The sequence below is a fragment of the Mustela putorius genome, unplaced genomic scaffold, assembly GCF_011764305.1.
Source record: "Mustela putorius furo isolate JIRA1106 unplaced genomic scaffold, ASM1176430v1.1 tig00003909_pilon_pilon_pilon, whole genome shotgun sequence".
Lineage (NCBI taxonomy): Eukaryota > Metazoa > Chordata > Mammalia > Carnivora > Mustelidae > Mustela > Mustela putorius.
The window spans coordinates 27,954,991-27,973,362 of NW_025422057.1; the positions used below are offsets into that span (position 1 = coordinate 27,954,991).

General features: G+C 46.7%; 1 protein-coding gene across 3 annotated transcripts in view; it reads left to right on the forward strand.

Moving 5' to 3' along the window:
- Positions 1 to 18,372, forward strand: part of PKD2L1 (polycystin 2 like 1, transient receptor potential cation channel) — a 157,673-nt gene that overhangs the window by 113,559 nt on the left and 25,742 nt on the right. For 2 of the 3 annotated variants that reach the window (XM_045068514.1, XM_045068515.1), the window contains exons 7-9: positions 8,497 to 8,633; positions 13,616 to 13,895; positions 14,400 to 14,513. In XM_045068514.1, coding sequence (XP_044924449.1) covers positions 13,661 to 13,895; positions 14,400 to 14,513 — 349 coding nt within the window. In that variant the 5' untranslated portion in view covers positions 8,497 to 8,633; positions 13,616 to 13,660. Of the gene's footprint in view, positions 1 to 8,496; positions 8,634 to 10,332; positions 13,896 to 14,399; positions 14,514 to 18,372 lie in introns of those variants that run through there. The other variant, XM_013054647.2, reaches the window with a different exon arrangement.

Sequence of the window (18,372 nt, forward strand, 5' to 3'; positions counted from 1 at the left end):
CCCATCTCCTCCCCCGTGACCTATAGGTGCTGGATCCAAGCCTTCTCCCAGCTGCTGTGGCTTCAGCCCTTCCACATCCCAAGATTACGGTGTCTGCTTGCTCAAATAAACAAGCACACTCAGACAAGCTGTGATCCAACCAGCCCCACGTCTTTGTCCATCCACACTGCCCATGGCATCGTGACAGCTGGGCAAGAGGCCAGCGCTGTACACAATGTCCCCACGACTGTGACCTCGGGCTTTCCCATGGGATATGGTCAGTGTGGAGAGGGGAGGGAAGCCAGCTCCTGCATCTGGCCCAGTGTTTGCCCTGCCAGTTCTCTGTGTGGAGAGTCGGGGGAAGGACCCTCCTGGGCTTTGGAGTCTTCCCTGTCCCTTGATCCAAGCTGAGTCCCAGGTAGCAGACAACCAGTAGAACCAGGGGAGTGGACTCCTCTCTTCCTTCCCCGAGGAGAAGGGCAAGGCTGGTCTGTCCTTCTGGATCCCATCCTGGCACCATTTGCTTGTGGACGTGCTTGCGTGCAATAGGGGATGGGGCCCCCACACCTCCATGACTATGTTGGCTCACCCCTTCGGTGAACGTTTATGGAATATCACAAGGTCTTATGCATAGTGCTAAGTGCTGAGGTTATAAGGGGCGCCTGACCTTGGGCAATCGCCATAGTGGAGGAGAGCCTTAAGACTGGATGTCGGAGCTTAGCAGAGTGAGGAGAGGCACACAGCAGAGCAGGTTGGGAGAATCAGGGAAGACTTCCTGGAGGTGATGGTGATGCTAAATACCGTAGGTGCTTTTAAAGGTGAAAGTCTAAATGGGTAGGTGATATGTCGCTGTGCCTGGAAGAAGGATAGAGACTCTAAAATGCCACCCCACTGACTAGATCCCTTGAGCATGTCTTCTGGGCTTGTGGTTACTTGTGCAATTGTGCATACCCAGCGTGGGGCCTATACCAGGCCTACTATCTATCCCCAGGACTTTGGAGTATGTGTCCAGATGAGATAGTGTGATTTGGAACATTAACATCTTGGGGCATAATATTTGACCGAGGGAGTGACAGCCTGGGTGGATGAGACCTGGGGGACAAGATCACAGGAACAGACCAGGCTGGAGGTTTCTGTGCTGGCCTGACTTGCTACAAGGCATCTGTCCCCATTCTGGGATGGCAACCCCACGTTTCAGGATTCCATACAGATGGACAGCATAGGACACAGGACAGAGACAGGCCCAGCAGCCCCCACAACGTATGAGCTGAAGGAAAGTCTTTTTCGCCTTGATTCTAATCTGAGCCAAAGTCGGAAGAGAAGAAGGGTGCCCCGGCCTTTCTTGTGTTGTCAGAGAGAAGTTTCTCCAATTTGTTTGCCCTAGTTGCTAAGAGTACACTGAGGGCATCACCACCGGTTTTCAAGATTTCCAAACTAGTGCCTCCCTCCCACAGGTGAAAGGGCCAGCACCCAGCCATTGCTAGCCATTCCCCCTCACTCTTGTTTCTCTCCTCTGCTTTTCCTCCCTTCCTGAGCTCCCCGCAGGCCCCCGTGAGAACTGGCCCCCAGCCCCACAACCTTTCCCCCTTCCATCCCATGCCAGGGAGCACAGAGGGTTTTATCTTTCATGGCCTTCCCTTTGCCTCATAGTAACCTCTTCCATAGCTGATGTCACCTCTGCTTTGCACTGACACAGCAGCTGAGCGGGGCACACAGGGCCACGAGGTCCCGAGCCAAGCTTTCCTCTGTGTCCTCTCCCCTAGCCTTTTCCAGCCAAGAATCTGCTGCTCACCCATGCTGTCCCTCTGAACCAATGTGTCCACCTGGGGTTGAGTGTTGACTGAGTGCCCAGCGGAAAGTCAGAGCTGTGCTTTACAGTTGGGGGAATGGAGCCAGAGTTTTGTCCCGCCCCTGGGGAGCTCACAAATTTCTAAGAGAAACAGGACAAGGACACCTGGGTGGCTCAGTTGGTTAAGCAGCTGCCTTTGGCTCAGGTCAAGTCCCACATCAGACTCCTTGCTCAGTGGGGAGCCTGCTTCTCCCCCTCTCTCTGCCTGCCGCTCCTCCCTGCTTGTGCTCTCCCTTTCTGATAAATAAATAAATACATAAATAAAATCTTAAAAAAAGAGAGAGAGAAACAGGACAAAGCACAATAGTCATCTGGACAAGATAGTGTCTGATCATGGCATCTTGTAAACATATTACTTAGAGTACATGGGGCCCCTCCTACTAGAGGTGCCCTAGAACTGGTCAGGGGGAGACGATAGGCTTGAAACAGACTCACTTGGGATTCTTTCAGTGTCTATTGACGTTCACCATGCTAAGTACTTCGACAGTCTATTAACATTTACCCCTATATTTAACCTTACTTTGCAAGGCTCAGGGAAGTTGTGCCAGCTCAGGGCTTGGGGTGGGGGAAGGGCGTGATGTGGTAGGAGGAGTACACCTGCTGGGTGTGTGGTACACACTTCATGGATTGTCTAGCAAGGAGTTCTTTCTAAGCACAGAACAAACATGCTAAGCAGAGAGTGGGTAGGAGACTTGATGGGTCCCATCTCTTTTCTGCTCTGCCACCACCCACCCCTGTCCCCATGGTCTCAGCCAGGCTTCATAAACCCTGGAACGTAGGGTCTGGCCACTGGGTAAATTACAGTCCCAAGGCCCCCTGGTCACTCAGAGGCATTTTCCTTCTACTCTGTTCCCTGCTCCACCCTTCTTCTCCACTCTCCCTGCCCAAAAGGGAAAAGGGAAAATCCCATGCTTGCTTTCTGCCTCGCCTTTGACATTTAAGGTGCAAAATTATGTAATCCTGGTGAATTTCCAGGCTATGTCTCTGCTGCTCCCACATCAGGATTTGGCTGGATTCCCCATCCCCACCCTCTTTTTAAAAAGATTTTATTTATTTATTTGAGAGAGAGAAAGGGAGAGACAGAGCATGAGCAGAGAGGGAGGGGCAGATAGAGGGGGACAGACAGAGGGAAAAGGAGAAGCAGACTCCTCACAGAGCAGGGAGCCTGACATGGGGCTCAATCCCAGGACCCTGGGATCATGACCTGAGCCAAAGGCAGACGCCTAACTGACTGAGCCACCCAGGCACCCCTGGCTGGATTCCCTTTTAAAGCCTGGAATTATTGCCTTTTATTTATCTTGGCGACTCAGGATTTGCAAAGTCATCTGCCCCAAACATGCTCTTCAGAATTGTTGGTTTCCCCATGCCCTCCTTTCAAGCAGCAGCCCAGAGGGCCAGCTGTATTCATCCTATCCCTCCCAAGCCTGTGTTTTAGTTGAGAACCAGCCAAGGGGAGAGAGGAGCCAAACCCAGAGCTCCATACGCAGCAGGCCCCTCAGCCCCAAGAGCACTCAGGGAAGCCCCCAGGAGCCATTGACCCAGTCAGTCCCTGTCATGCTGGATACCCAGTACTCTTCTCCCCTAACACCCTCCTTACCAAACTTATGCTTTCCCTGCGTTTCATCCTGATCCCCCAAGAACTACCTTGCCCTTAGGACCACCCGGAAAAGCTAGGGCTGTCCTATCAGGTACTTGGCCTTGGCTGAGGCCAGAACCACACTGCCAACCACTCAGGTGCCTGGGGAGGGCTACCTGAGGCCGTGGGGACCACAGGGAAGGGATGGGGCCTGGTGCTGGCCAACCAGCTACCTGCCAGGACAGGCTGGCACCAAGGCTCGTGGGTCTAAAGTCAACACACAGCTAAACCTGTCACCACCTTCAAGTTTCCAGGTTTATCGGCAAGAAGGAACAAAGACAGAGGCACGGAGAAAGTAGGCCTTGCTTGGGAGGATGCTTGTATCTGGCTTGTAATCAGCGAGGGCCGGAACAGAGTCAGATGCAGGGGATGGGAGGGGCCTATTCTCTGGTGGGGGTGGGGGTGGGAATGTGAACTCAGTCCGTGAGGTGTGACGTAGGGATTGAACTATCCCCCTTAGGGGTGGGGGACACAGATGACACTTGGCAGAGTGAGGGCTGCCTGAGGGCTTAGGCTATCCCTTCTCCAAAAGAAGGTGTGGAGGTCATGAGAATGGGCTTCATGGACCTCCAATTATGAATAATTGGCCAAGAGCACTCACCTGGACCAGACTTCCAGGTGAGCAGCCTGGGAACTTTCCCTTCCTAGGGGCTGCCCAGCCACTAATTGAGCTTAGCAAGGATACTCAGGTAAGCCCCATCCTGTGAGACCCAGAGCTCCCCTGATGGTGTATTTTGGCTCCCTGAAGGCCTTGGCAAACCTTTCTTAGATAACCACGCTGCAGAAATCCACCCAACCTTCCCACCCTCTCTCCTTCACTCAGGGACAGACTTTCCTCACGATCTGACAGCTCTCCTAGCCTTCCCTGGCGCCCACCCGATTTTCTCTCACAGTTGTTTCCCTTCCTCAAGACCTCACAACTGCCTCCCAGCCTTGGTGTCTGCTTCTCCGAATGCCCAGATCAACACAGAAGTCTACTAGGTCTCCAGAATGATAAATCCCTGTGGGTTAGGACCTGTTAGCAGGACCTGTCACGAACCTTTAGAGTCACCTAGAAGAAAAGGATAAGCAATAGGAAGGAACTGGGGGGAGGAATGGTTTCTGGAACCTTGGAATGCCAATCCCTCCAAACCGGTTTGGCTCCTACTGACCGAGACAGGGCAACGCTTCTGCTGCCACCTGGTGGTCGTAGTGGGCAAAGCACCTTTGCATCTTCCCACTCCGTTCTGTGGCTCTGCTCAGAGGGTGTCAGTGGAGAGTTTGTTGGGGTCTCCTTCTCCCTCGTTTGCAGTATTAAATGGAAGTGTTGACAAAATGGAAGTGTTGCAAAAATCAGTGAAAAATGTTCTTCTTTTAAAATTAGCACCATAGGGGCACCTGGGTGGCTCAGTGGGTTAAAGCCTCTGCCTTCAGCTCAGGTCATGATCTCAGGGTCCTGGGATCAAGTCCCACATCGGGCTCTCTGCTCAGCAGGGAGCCTGCTTCCTCCTCTCTCTCTCTCTGCTTGCATCTCTGCCTACTTGTGATCTCTCTCTGTCAAATCAATAAAATCTTTAAAAAAATAAAATTAGCACCATAGTTATACATATCTGTGAGTATATGGAAAATTATTGAATTGTATACTTTAAATGGGTGAATTGTATGGTATGTGAATGATATCTCAACAAAGCTGTTTTTAAAAACCAAACCAGCACCATAAGATGAGTTGGAAGCAAGGGAGGCTTTTAGAACACGAAGACAAGGATGGTTGGTTTCAGTTTCTTGGGACATCCTCAAACAGGTATGCAAGAAGTTCAGACAGTACGTGTTCAGTAAATACTTGGTAGATTAGTTGTGTAGCCAAATGGAGCCACTTCTTTTATTTTCTCGCCACCCACTCTTTAAACCTCTACACTCCCACTTCTCCAAATAGACATCCACAGTCTTCTCACTTTCCAAGGTTGCCTGAGAGATTCTAGTCCAAGCATCTGAAGGCTTTGAATTTATCAGAACCCTTGACCTTTCAGCGCTGTTTGATAGACTTTATATTCACTCCCTTCTTAAAACACTCCTCCTCTGACTTTTGTGTCTTGAAAACTCTTGGTTCTCCTCCTGCCTCTCTTGTGGCTCTTTCTCTATTCTGGTTTCTCTTCCTCCCACCCCCAACTCCTTAAGTTCCCTTTTTCCTGCATGCAATCCTTTGGCAATCTCAGCTGTTCCTGTGGCTCCAATAAACATATCTAGCTACACCATCACCCTCACCAGTGTTTATTACTGCCTCACACTCTAACCCACATTGTCCACCCTGCCCTCAGATTTCATCATCCGAGTGACCCATTAACACTTTAGACTCACACATACCTAAAGCTGACTTTCAGGCTGAAACCTACTTTTGATCCCTCTCCTCCCACCGCACCCCATTAATAACATCACTGACCTTCCAGTTGTAGGGGTTTGAGACCTTGGAGCCACCTTTGATTTTGCTCTCCCTTGTACCCTACGTCGAGTCAGGTGCTAACTCCTACAGGTTCCACCTCTGAGATGCCTCACGTATCTTTCCATTCCTTTCTATTCTTCTGTCACATGATCATTCTGACTTTCATTCCTGTCCCTACACTAGCCCAGCAACCTTCCAACTGATTTCCTGGCTTCCAGTCTCCCCCCAGAGCAAACCCTTATTGTCCGATTAGGTTTCCTAAAATGGAACTTTCATTTCATTGCCGTTTGGAAGCTTTCTTTGTCTTTCCTTTGCCTGAATCCAGTTGAATTTCTATTGCCTGAATGAATTAAATGTGTGGCATTTGAGGCCTTGCATATTCACTCCCAGCCCTCTTTCCAGGCTTATTTCCTATTCTCCAGTGAGAATGGCGGGACTGTTCTCCCACAGGGTGAGCAATGTTCCCACCTGTCTTCTGCACATGCTGCTGTCCCTGCGTGGATGACATATGGGAAGTCATTCTCAGTGGGGTCAGACAGACCTGACTCAAAGATGGACTCCAGCACTAATTATCTCTCGGGTCCTCCATTTCTTTACCTGTAAAATGAGACAGTAAAAGTCTACTCCACGGGATGATGTGAGAATGAATTAAGATAATGCTCGGTAAGGCGTCTGCCGTGTGGATGGTTAATAAATGTTAGCTGTGCTTTCTTTTTGTCTCTTAAAATATTTGTCATCCTTTTCCAAACAATGTCATTTAAAGTCCATTTCATTTTTTTTTTTAAGATTTTATTTATTTGGGGCACCGGGGTGGCTCAGTCGTTAAGCGTCTACCTTCTGCTGAGGTCATGAAACCAGGGTTCTGGAATCGAGTTCTGTATCAGGCTCCCTGCTCAGCGGGGAGCCTTCTTCTCCCTCTCCCACTCCTCCTGCCTGTGTTCCCTCTCTTGCTGTCTCTCTGTCCCTCTGTCAAATAAATAAATAAAGTCTAAAAAAAAAGATCTTGTTTATTTGGCAGAAAAGAGAGAAAGAGAGAACACAAGCAGGAGAAGTCAGGAGAGGGAGAAGCAGGATCCCTACTGAGCAGAAAGTCCAAAGCAGGGCTCGATCCCAGGACTCTGAGATCATGCCCTGAGCCGAAGGCAGACGCTTGACTGACTGAGCCACCCAGGTGCCCCTCAAAGTCCATTTCAATGCCATTCACTGCAAAATTCCTTTCTTGACCTTTCCACTGGCCACCCCAGTTAACCTCCTTCCTCAGAGCTGTCCTCAGATGCCATATTTCTCACAGCAGCTGTTTTCATAGTCATCACATGCCTCACCCACAGTTTTCCCCAACTCTAGTCTTCAAGGAAGTAGTGATTAATACAAAGTCTTGGAGCAAGCAGGTGAAAAGTAAAGCGATTGCATGGTTGAGTCTCATGTCAAAAAATGAACTTTCATGATTCCCAGCTGATGTGGAGAGCTTGTGTGGTGAAGGCAGCCGCCCAAGAGAGTTTGTGAGTCTAAGATGAAAATGGATTTCAAGTCTTTATGAACATAATAGCTACTGACTACTGGCTTTTTAAAAATACCTTTTCCTGAATATAGAAAAAAATTAAAAGAAATAAAATAAACAAAATAAAGCAAAAATAAGTGAAATAGAAAGCATCCATCCAAAGATATCACTATGATGTTGTTAAATTCTTTAATATTAGGACTTTTTATGCATCTAAGTATAATTTATGCATGAAATTTGGAGTCTGTAGATGTATATACTAGAATTATGATGAGTATTTTCTCATGACATTAAATACTACTCAAAGTGTTGATTTCTGCACAACAACCTATCGTGTGTCTGTAACTTTTTTTTCTTTCTTCTTCTTCTTCTCCTTTTTTTTTTCTTTCAAATCTCTAGTCGGTTTTAATGAATGGCAGTACTGTATCACATGCAACTCTGGGTGAGTTCAGGATGAGAATTTTCCAATAAACCTTGTCTAATACTAAAACTGCTTCTTTTTGTCATCCAAAGCCCACCTCAAGTTGAGGGAAGAGAAGCCTGGATGGGTCCTAAGTTTCTTGGGGGAAACCAAGTCTGTATAGTTCTCTCTTCTCCAGGAGATGGAGCAGGAGAAGCAAGTTCTAGCCCCAAAAGAATGAAGGACTAACAAATAATAAACACATCACTCTGTCCTTCTTATGAGGTCTGTCTGCCCTTTAACAGGAACTACATCCTTAATTTACAGATATTTTTCAAACTCGTATCTTTACTTGTCTAATTTTTTTTTCTGTTGTTGGTATTTGAGCTTCCTCTTTTCTAGCTTTTAAAAAATTGTTATCAATTATGCTGAAAGAAACATCAGGATAGGCTTCTAGATTTGGGAGTATAAGGTGAACAGAATAAAAGAAAATCAAGCTCTTGGTTTCAAATTCCCATTCAGGAAGTTTAAAAGATTTCTCAATATTGACCTTTTTTGAGGTATGATTGACATACAAAAAGCTATACATCTTTAATATATATAACTTGATGAGCTTGGGGATAAGTATACACCTATAAAGCCATCACCTTGGGAAATTTTTCATCGCTTTGTAGTTTTACTACTCCAGCTCTCTTATTAATTTCTGCCTCTTTCCCAGGTGTCAAGGAGATAATTGATTTCAGGAACGAAAAGCAGTTGGATCCCATGTATTCAGAAGGAATCTATTGCAAGCCTTTAAGCTGAGCTCAACTCATGTACCCATGGTACCCGTGACCATGAGGGATAAAGGTTACTGTAAGTTGCAACATTTCTTGCATTGTTGCATTGTTATAACTTTTTTTTTGTTGTTTGGTCATTTAACTCAGTCTGTTTCCTTGTACAAAGTAGCAGTAAAACATTTCTGAATCACAAAAAACACTGTTTGCTGCAGGGCCAAGAAGGGGGGTGAGAGGTAGAAATCATAATTCTATTCCTCATTTGCCTTAGAACTTTGCATATCCTTCTGCATTGCCTCATAGCTCCCTGTATTTCTTCCGTGTAGCACTTTTTATGATTAAAATTCATAAATTATCTGTGTATTTGTTTAATGGCTATCTTCTCTACCAGAATGTATGTTCAATGAGGCAGAAGCCCTGATCTTATTTGCTGCTTATCCCAGAGTCCCTGCTGTCTAGTCAGCACTCAGCAAATACTTGTGGAATGAATTATGACTGCAATGAGGACTCAGAATGCAAAAATATGTGTCCCCTGTGATGGGACCCTCAGAAACTGGGACAAGGGTGTGTGTATGTGTGTTGGGTGATTGCCCTGAGACCCTGAAATGATGCTGGAAGGGTGAGCACCTGGGAGGTTTGCCCGGGTGCTCCAGTCTCCCCTCCTCACAAGCTTGGGACATTCAGTCAGCCAAGTCTCTTGTGAAATTTGGTGAGTTGCTCTGAAGGAAAGAACTGTGTTCTCTCAGGTCTTCTTCCCCACAATCCCTCTTCTCTCTTATGCCTTTCTGTTCCTTCCACCTCCCCCCCAACACCCTCACTCTCTAGCCTGATGTCTCCAATTCACAGAGAGCTCTTTCGTCACCCACTCCACCCTCTGCGGCAGGAGCCCGGGACGACACTCACCATTTTGTACAGAACTCTGCCGGCCACAGTGGGAGCTCTGCCTGGGGGTGATAATGCTGACTGATTACTTCCGGACTGTGTGGGCACTCCGCATCCGGACTATGCTCAGCAGGGGGGCATGATCATAGCCTCAGTCCCAAGCTTCTGGGCAATTGCAGACTAACTTCCTTTTTTTTGCAGATGACGTCATCTGTCTCTCACTATCTGGGTGGGTTTGGTGGGTTCCCTCTACCTGTCCAGTCCTCTGCAGAAGGCACGGGCAAACGGGGATAGCCGTCCAGGAGGTTTCTCTAGAAATGGGAGGAAAGCTGAAGGGCCTATTTAAAAAGGTTCTCTTTGGAGAGATGGAAGATGCAAAAATGTATTCCAGCAGGACTGGTTAAATCCAGGAGGCAGTAGGAAGGAAGTAAAAGACTGAAGTGGGTCATGTTGATGAGGGAAGCGAGTTTCCTCAAACCTCTCTGTGAGGTCCCATGAAATATAACAAAATGCTATTTTCTCAGCTTTCTGGGTGGGGACAGCTGCAACAGGACTTCATACATCCAAATCTCCCAATGGATGTGGTTTGTCTGTTCTAAGGAGCTGTGACTTGTGGTGGCCCCTGGCACCAGGCTGGGATGTCATTGTACAAAAACACGGAGGGAGAATTCCCTTGGGATTAGCCTTCTCATGTCAGTTTGCTTGGTCCACAGTGTTTGTTGCTGAAAACTTCAACTACTCAAATTTTGGTGTTTTTTTTTTTTAAGATTTTATTTATTTATTTGACAGACAGAGATCTCAAGTAGGGGGAGAGGCAGACAGAGAGAGAGAGAGAGAGAGGAGGAAGCAGGCTCCCTGCTGAGCAGAGAGCCTGATGCGGGGCTCGATCCCAGGACCGTGGGATCATGACCTGAGCCAAAGGCAGAGGCTTTAACACACTGAGCCACCCAGGTACCCCAAATTTTGGTGTTTTTGCCACACAGATGACCAGTGGTGGTATATTAGTGAAGGGTAAGACCTTCTGGGCAGGGTTTTCTTACAGGTAAAAGGTCACCAGTTTCTTCCATTAAGAATCATGGCCATTGTGAGCCCCTGTTGTTTATGGAGTATGCTCTATTATTTATGTTTATTGGAGTGGAAAATGTTGAGGGTCACTATGTGAAACACAGAAGGTCATTTGAAGCTTCTCCCTATAGAAAATGGACTGCCCCAGGGTTCCTCTTTCTAGAATGTGGAAGGTGGCTTAACCTGGGGAAATTTACATAGAGAACTGATGGGAAAATGAGCCACAAGTTTCCATCCTATGCCCTTTGCTGTTTCTGGGCTCTTTGTCAGGACCTAATAGATCTGAGTAGCACTAAAAGCCTGGCTAGGATGACTATGGCGTGAAGAAGGAGTGTACTGGGGGCAGAAATGTAGTAATCCTTTTCCTGGTGTGTGCAATAGAATAGCACACCACCAAAAAATGTATCCCAGTGAAGCAATGGGGCCCATTCACCAAGTGGGCTAAGAGGCATCATGATGAAGAAGTATATTGGGTTCTGATGGACGGCAAGACTTGCCATGTGCTCAGGAAACTCTTTTAAGAGCTACTTTCTCTCCAGATTACTGTTATAATAGCCTCCAGGTGAAATGCCATCCTTCCACACTACTGATGTCAGCTGGAGTGGAATGGGGGTGGACACAGAGCATTCTGGGACCCTTGTCTCTCAGAGGTAATGACAACAGAGTACTGACGAAAGCTATCTCCCTGAAGCATGAATTGCCATGGCTGAGTAGAGTTCACAGGGATGGACGCTACGGTAAGATAACTGAATTTATTTTGTGCTTTATAGCACACAGTTTGTAACGGTTTCTGTATCTACTATATTACTCCTAAAACAGTCCTTCAGGTCAGCAGGGCAGGCTTGAATACAAACACTTTGTAGATACAGAAACTAAGTCTCAAAGGGACATGCCCAGAACTATACAGTTACAGAACCAAGACTTAAACTGGGAGTGTGGGTTTCAAGGTCAAGACTCTTGGGTTTTGCTAAATTGCTAAAAGGCAACCCAAGCCCCAGGATTCTGACATTGGTTGCCCTCATTAACTGGGCATTCAGGAAAAACCACGTGCCATAGATAACCATACTTAGGACTTCCTGAGTAAGACTAAACCACCCAGGAATGCCCAGCATCTTTTGAGAAAATTTATCAAGCTTGTTGTATAACCTGTGCTCCCCCGGGGTATTAGTGGGTTAATCTACACATGTAGGGTAGGCTCAAGATTGAGCAGGGAAGAATAATGCTTTCTGGGTGAGTGACTGTGAGTAAAGCAGTCCAGCTCTGGCCTTAAGGTCACAAGGGTGTGGGTCCTGTCACATGATGAACTTCTTTGAGTCTATCCAAACTCTTATTGATCACAAGCCTCTCTCTCAGAATATAAAATTATCTCCCAAGGAATCAGAAACCATCTCCTGTTCCTCTCATCACTTCTTTGACCTATACTGCTAGCTTCCTGTTCATTACCTCTGTCCTAATGTTCAGTTTTTCAAGCCAAGGGTCCTTTTGCAATTGTTTGAAAGCCTTGTTCGTTCACCATCTGCTGATTTCACACAAAATGATCTTTCATCTTCCCAAAGAAAACAAGCATCTTGCAATGTCTAATTGCTGCCAAAAGATAGAGATGAAGCTCTTCCATCCAGGGAAGCTCCCAGGGAGGTCTGAACTCTAGCCCAGACAGCGTTAGGTCCCTAACAGTATCTGGGCCTGGGGTAAGAGAGCTGCTGCTTCTCCAACCCTTTCTTGGGGGTTGGAGAGCACCTATTTTCCAAGGACCCGAGGCCAGCCTTGGGTTGTCTGGGATCAAGATCTCTTTAGGGGGACCACACAGGACTGGTGACTTCCACTGGGCTGGTATTTTACTGAGGGTGAGGTGGGCTTCAGTTGAGTGGGGCACTAGAGTGGCCTAGATAGGTCAGCAGCAGTGGGGAGAGAGCGCAACACCCACTGCAGCCATCCGGGAGGAGGCGGTAACCCCCTGCCCCTGTGAGGCCAGTGCCATTCTGGGCCACAGCACATGCCTGTAGGGGAGCTAGGGCAAGGGATCAGAGGCCGGAGCAGGGCCTAGGCAGGGTCGTGCTGGGGTTACATACACCTGAGATTGAAAAGAAAGCTAATCAGCTCAGATACCTCTGAGAGTTCCATTTTGTGCCCGTGCTTAAGAGTCCTCAGTCTAGTACTAAGAGCCCTAAGATGAAAATGTCTGGATCCAGACATCCACTCCTTTTCAGGAGTCCCAAGGCACACTGTCCTTGCTCTTTGCTCTTTGATGCATTCTCCCAGTCAGGGTTTTTAGGCTCTTCCCTAGGCTGTGCCCCACACCCTTAAGGAATACCTTCCTGTCAGTGTAGTTCCCTCATAAGCCATATGAGGGCAGACCTCAGAAGGATACAGATAATCTGGAAGTCTGAAGTGCCCCCTCACTGCCCACCCCCACCTCAACAACAGTCGGAGACCCTGACCCTTAAGTGTCTAAAACAGAGGCTCCTCCTGCAACTAGCTTTTCCCCTAGCTGTAGGGGTTGAGTGAGGGAGGGGAGCCCCCCTTCTGCACCCCACCAGGGGACAGCTCAAGGTGAGACATTAAAGGAGCCTCAGATGCCATTGAATGAGCCTGGAAAAGAGGCAGCATTTTCTAGTTTCCTTCCCCTAGCCTTGGTCTGCAGCCCAATCCATGTCGGCCCTTTCAGGAGCTTTTAGTGGAAATTAGCCCAGACCTACCGAGGAGTCTGCCAGCACCTCCCACTGCTCTTTCATCTCCTCTTCTGACTAGGACGACCCCCTACCAGGCCCCTTCTGGAAGCTACCGTCCTCTCCCCCCAGCACTGGCCTCTCTCACCCCTCCTTCCTTCCACCCCAGTCTCCACATCTCCCTCCCAGTCGTCTCTTTCACCTCCCAAAGCCCTGCCTCCCAGCTCCCTCCCAGCCCATTTCTTGAAGCTAGAGGAAGAGAGAGAGCGAGCCCCTGACAGGACTGATAGCCATTCCCCACCCTTTCCTCTCTGCCCGCTCCCCCCAGGGGGTGCAGATGCCCGCTACAAAAGGCAGGAAGCAGAGTCTTCCTGAGACCAGCTGCTCTCTAGCTCCTTTGCCTTCTGCTGGCTAGACTGGGATGCATCTTTGCTCCTTCTTTCTTCAGGTGACAGTGGATTCCTGAGGTGCCAGGCCCCCTACCTCATTCCCCATGAATGCTGTGGAAAGTCCAGAGGGGCAAGAGCTCCAAAAGATAGGGAGTGGAGCCTGGGACAACCCTGCCTACAGTGGTCCCCCATCCCCACATGGGACACTGAGGATCTGCACCATCTCCAGTGCGGTGCCCCCCCCGCCCCAACCCCAAAAGCCTGAAGATGGACCCCAGGAGAAGGCATATAGGACCCTGATATCCAGCTGCTGCTTCCAGATCTGTCGTGGCATCAGAGGTACCTGGGATACAGGAGATGGGGAAGGAGTCCCAAACCCTTGTGGTGGGAGATGTGACCTGAAGAAGAGGTGGATCTCAGTCTCTTTGGGCTTTATGAATTGTCTCTTAGAACTGAAGTCCCCAGAACACAGAGGCCAGTGTAGTGGTCTCTAAGAGCGAGAGCCTGGTACAGTCCTCTCTGGGGGCCCAGAATGGTATGGTGGGACTTAGCTTGAGGGAGGACACGTTTGTGGTGTTCCCTTAGACTGCCCCACCTGAAACAAGGACCTCCTTTCCATGTCTTCATTCTCTGCTACCCAGTGTCTTTTGCATTCTTCTCGGGATGTTTGATGGAGGGCAGGCTTGAGTGTGGTTAGAGTAGCCAGATTCAGCCAAGATACAAGGTAATGTGTGAGCCAAGGGCTGGGGTAGAAATGGGAATAAAATCCAGGGACCAGTGGGTCAGGCACCTGGGAGGAACCCTGCTGCTTGCGATCTTAGGCATCTCTCCCATGTCCCTTAGGACTTTGGGGAACAACCCTGACTGAGAACACAGCTGAGAACCGGGAGCTTTATGTCAAGACCACCCTCAGGGAGCTGCTAGTATACATCATGTTCCTGGTGGACATCTGTCTTTGTGAGTAACACCTGCATCTGTGAGACAACACCTGTGTACACACTTGTGCAGCAATGCCTGTGGAGACAGCATCTGTCTGTGTGAGCAGGCTGTGTCCTGGCATTGATTACCTTTTCAGTTTAAGATATTTTGATTAAAAGGAACTTATCAATGGGTTCAGGAGAAGAAGGCAGGTTGTTAGGAAGCGGTCAGTTACTTCGTCAAGACTTACAAGGGAAATAGAGTTGTTTTTTAAGATTTTATTTATTTATTTGACAGACAGATCATAAGCAGGCAGAGAGAGAAGAGGAAGCAGGCTCCCCGCTGAGCAGAGAGCCGGACGACACAGGGCTTGATCCCAGGACCCTGGGATCATGACCTGAGCCAAAGCCAGAGGCTTTAACCCACTGAGCCACTCAGGCGCCCCAAAGGGAAATACAGTTTTTAAGTTCACGGTCCTGACACCAGCTCAGCAGCCACCACGTTCTGTTGGCAAGTGAAAGTTTTTACCTTTCTGTAAAAAGTGGAAAACCATTCCTTTCTATTTGGAACAAGAAACAGTTTGGTGGGTTTCCGTGGTTATTATGCTAGGTCAGATCCCCATTTCTTTAAAGGCAGAAGGAGAAAGGTTCAGCAGACCTTAGAGCTCAGATGCCTAATAAAAGGGCTAAAGATGTAAGTGGTGTAGTTGTGGTCAATGCAGCTAAGACTCTCCTGTATGAGAGACCACCATGTTCCAGACATTGAAGGAAGCTTATTTAAAGTTCTAGCTATGGACACAAACTAGAAAGTTTTGGTGTCTAAGTTGAGAGGACTAAGTGAAAGGATAAAACAAGTGCACCATGGAAGGATAGAGTCAAAGAATTCTAGATTGAAGGTATAGGCTCTGAATTTACAGACTTGGGTACAAACACCAGGCTATACCTACCATTCACCAGTTGAGGAAACTTGAGCAAGTTGTTTAATTTCTGTGAGTTTCAGTTTCTTGATCTATACCTATCTAATCCAATAGGATTATATGAGGCTCATAGAAGATAATGTTCATGAAGTCATTACCCCAGTAAAGAGTAACTAGTACCAGTAAATAAATAGTCATATGGTAAAAAATACTTCATAATGGTCACTACCCTGGTCTCCAGACCCAATGCTCTCCCTATATGATGGGTCTCCCTATATGAGGCCCAGTACTGGATGAAATACTCCAGGGGCATATGACCAGTACAGAGTTCGTGATGCAATTCAGATATATTCAGATTTGGGGGATCTATGAGGACAGCAGAAGAAGTGATATCTGAACTGGAAGCTGAAAGATGAGAAGGATTTAGTTCCTTGAAAGGAAGGTGAAAAGAAGGGAAGTTCCTGGGAAGGGAGACCAGCGTGTGCCTAGGGCTATGAAGGCCTTTACATTTCGATACTTCCAACATGTAGTAAAAGAGTACTGTTACTAACTTTCTAGCCTTCATCCTCTTCCAGGCCTCTTTCTTCTTTCAGGCAAAACTAGAGGCAATCATGAACCTTGGGCATGGTCTCAGCGGGGCTACTTTGGCACTCTCCAAGGTCCTGACCTCACCTTCCTGTCAGTTCCCTGTCCGCCTCACTTAGCTCTGACCATCTGCAACTAGACTATATATTCTCAGTGGGAATGATATAGCCCCGAGGGGGTAGAAATAGTTTCTTGGAAGGAAAAAAAAAAGAAAGAGAGAAAGAAGAAGAAAAAAAAACCAACTTAGATATTGCAAAAGTTTTTGGCCCTGGAAAAGGCCACAGTACATAAATAAATGTAGTATTTATGTGCTATTAAAATTTAACTGGAGTAAGGGGTGATTAGGAAGAAAATGTCTAAAAATGCCCTAGAGTTGAGGGATAGTGCCAAAAAATGTTAAGAAACACTGAACTAGACCCTTATAATTTCCTACTCTGTGTGCTTAGCTCTCCTGCCTAATGATAGGGATGCAAGTCCTAGCCATAAAATCTGACATAAAATATGGTGGCTGTTGTGTGGTTCTATCAGGAGGCTGTCTTCTATGAGCTTTAATGACATGTAGTTGGCTATGCATCTTTATCAGTATGCTTTTCCCTGTCAGTTCCTATGACACGGTTCAGATCCTCTAGGACCCACATTTGGAATCAGGGTAAACATGTTGGCATAATGGAAAGATATAAACACTGGAGTTAGACAAACTGAATACAGATACCAGGTCTGCCGCTTACAGGTTTTGTGACTTTGGGCACTTCCTTGGGTAGAACAAAGAGACTAGTACCTAACTTAGGGAGATAACATATATAAATAATCTAACACAATCACTGATAGTGATTATCTTTGTATTACCTAGTAGAATTTTAAATAGTTCTTTCGTCCTCTAGACTGGTAATAAAAAATACCTTTTAAGAAAGGAGCAAATCAGGGGGTGCCTGGGTGGCTCAGTCATTAAGCATCTGCCTTTGGCTCAGGTCATGATCCCAGGGGCCTGGGATCAAACCCCTCGCTGGGCTTCCTGCTCTGCAGGAAGCCTTCTTCTCCCTCTCCCACTCCCCCTGCTTGTGTTCCCTCTCTTGCTGTCTCTTTCCTTGTCAAATACATAAACAAAATCTTTTTAAAAATTGCTTAAAAAAAGGAAAGAAGCAAATCTGAAAGGACTACATATTGTATGTATGTTTTGAGGAAGGCAAAACTATGCAGAGAGTAAAAGGATCCGTGGTTGCCAGGGATCTAGGAGGAGAGGGAGATGAGTAGGTGGTGTGTGGAGAATTTTTAAGACAGTGGAACTACTCTATATGACAATATTATGGTAGATACATGTCATTATACATTTGTCCAAACCCATGTAATGTACAACATCTAATGTAAAGTGTGGACTTTGAATAATAATGTGTCAATGTAGGTTCATCGATTATAGTAGGTGTGCTACTCTGGTGGGGATTTTGATAATGAGGAAGACTGTCCATATCCAGAGGCAAGGGTATAAGGGAAATCTCTATACCTTCCATTCAATTTTGCTTTGAACCTAAAACTGCTCTAAAAACAAGGTCTGTTTGGCTTGTAGCTGGCTTCACCTATAGGGATAATATCATTATCCCAATACAGCATGATTTAAGTTAGGGCATTTTTCTGGGAGACCTCAGTTAATCCTTACAACTACCAGCATCATTGTTATTAATAGCACACACACACACACCAACCTGTTATTAAATAAAAGCACTACACTATGTACCTTATCTTATTGACTATGCACAATGATTCTAGGATATCAGTTCTGCTATCACTTCCATTTTATAAATCAGGAAAGGTTTAGATATGTCAAATAGCTTGCCCAAGGCCACACAGCAAGCCAGTGGCAGAAGCAGGAATCCAATACAGTGACTGTTGACCTGACTCAATTTTTGATCCTTTCAGCTAGAGTCTACTACAGTCTCTCTGCATGCAAAGGTGTTACACATAAATTTATTAACTCCTGTCAACATCTTTGCAAGGATGACTATGTGTCCTATATTAGTAGAAGCATAATTTTGAATTCTACTGGCTGATTACTTTTTTCTTTTTATTGCTATATTTCTAAAATGATATGAAAACATTAAAGAATATTTTGAAATATAATTCAGCTATAATTTATCAACATAACACTAAAGATATTATCATTTGTTACCAGCCTATATCCATATATTTACATATTTTACCTATTTGTATCATATGGTTCCCTTTCTTCCTTTTCTTTCTTTCTTTCTTTCTTTCTTTTTTTTTTTTTAAGATTTTATCCATTTATTTCAGAGAGAGAGAGTGAGGAGAGCCTGAGCAGGGAGGGAGTGGCTGAAGCAGGGAACCTGCTCAGGATCTGAGCTGAAGGCAGCCACTTAACCAACTAGGTCACCCAGGCGCCACTCG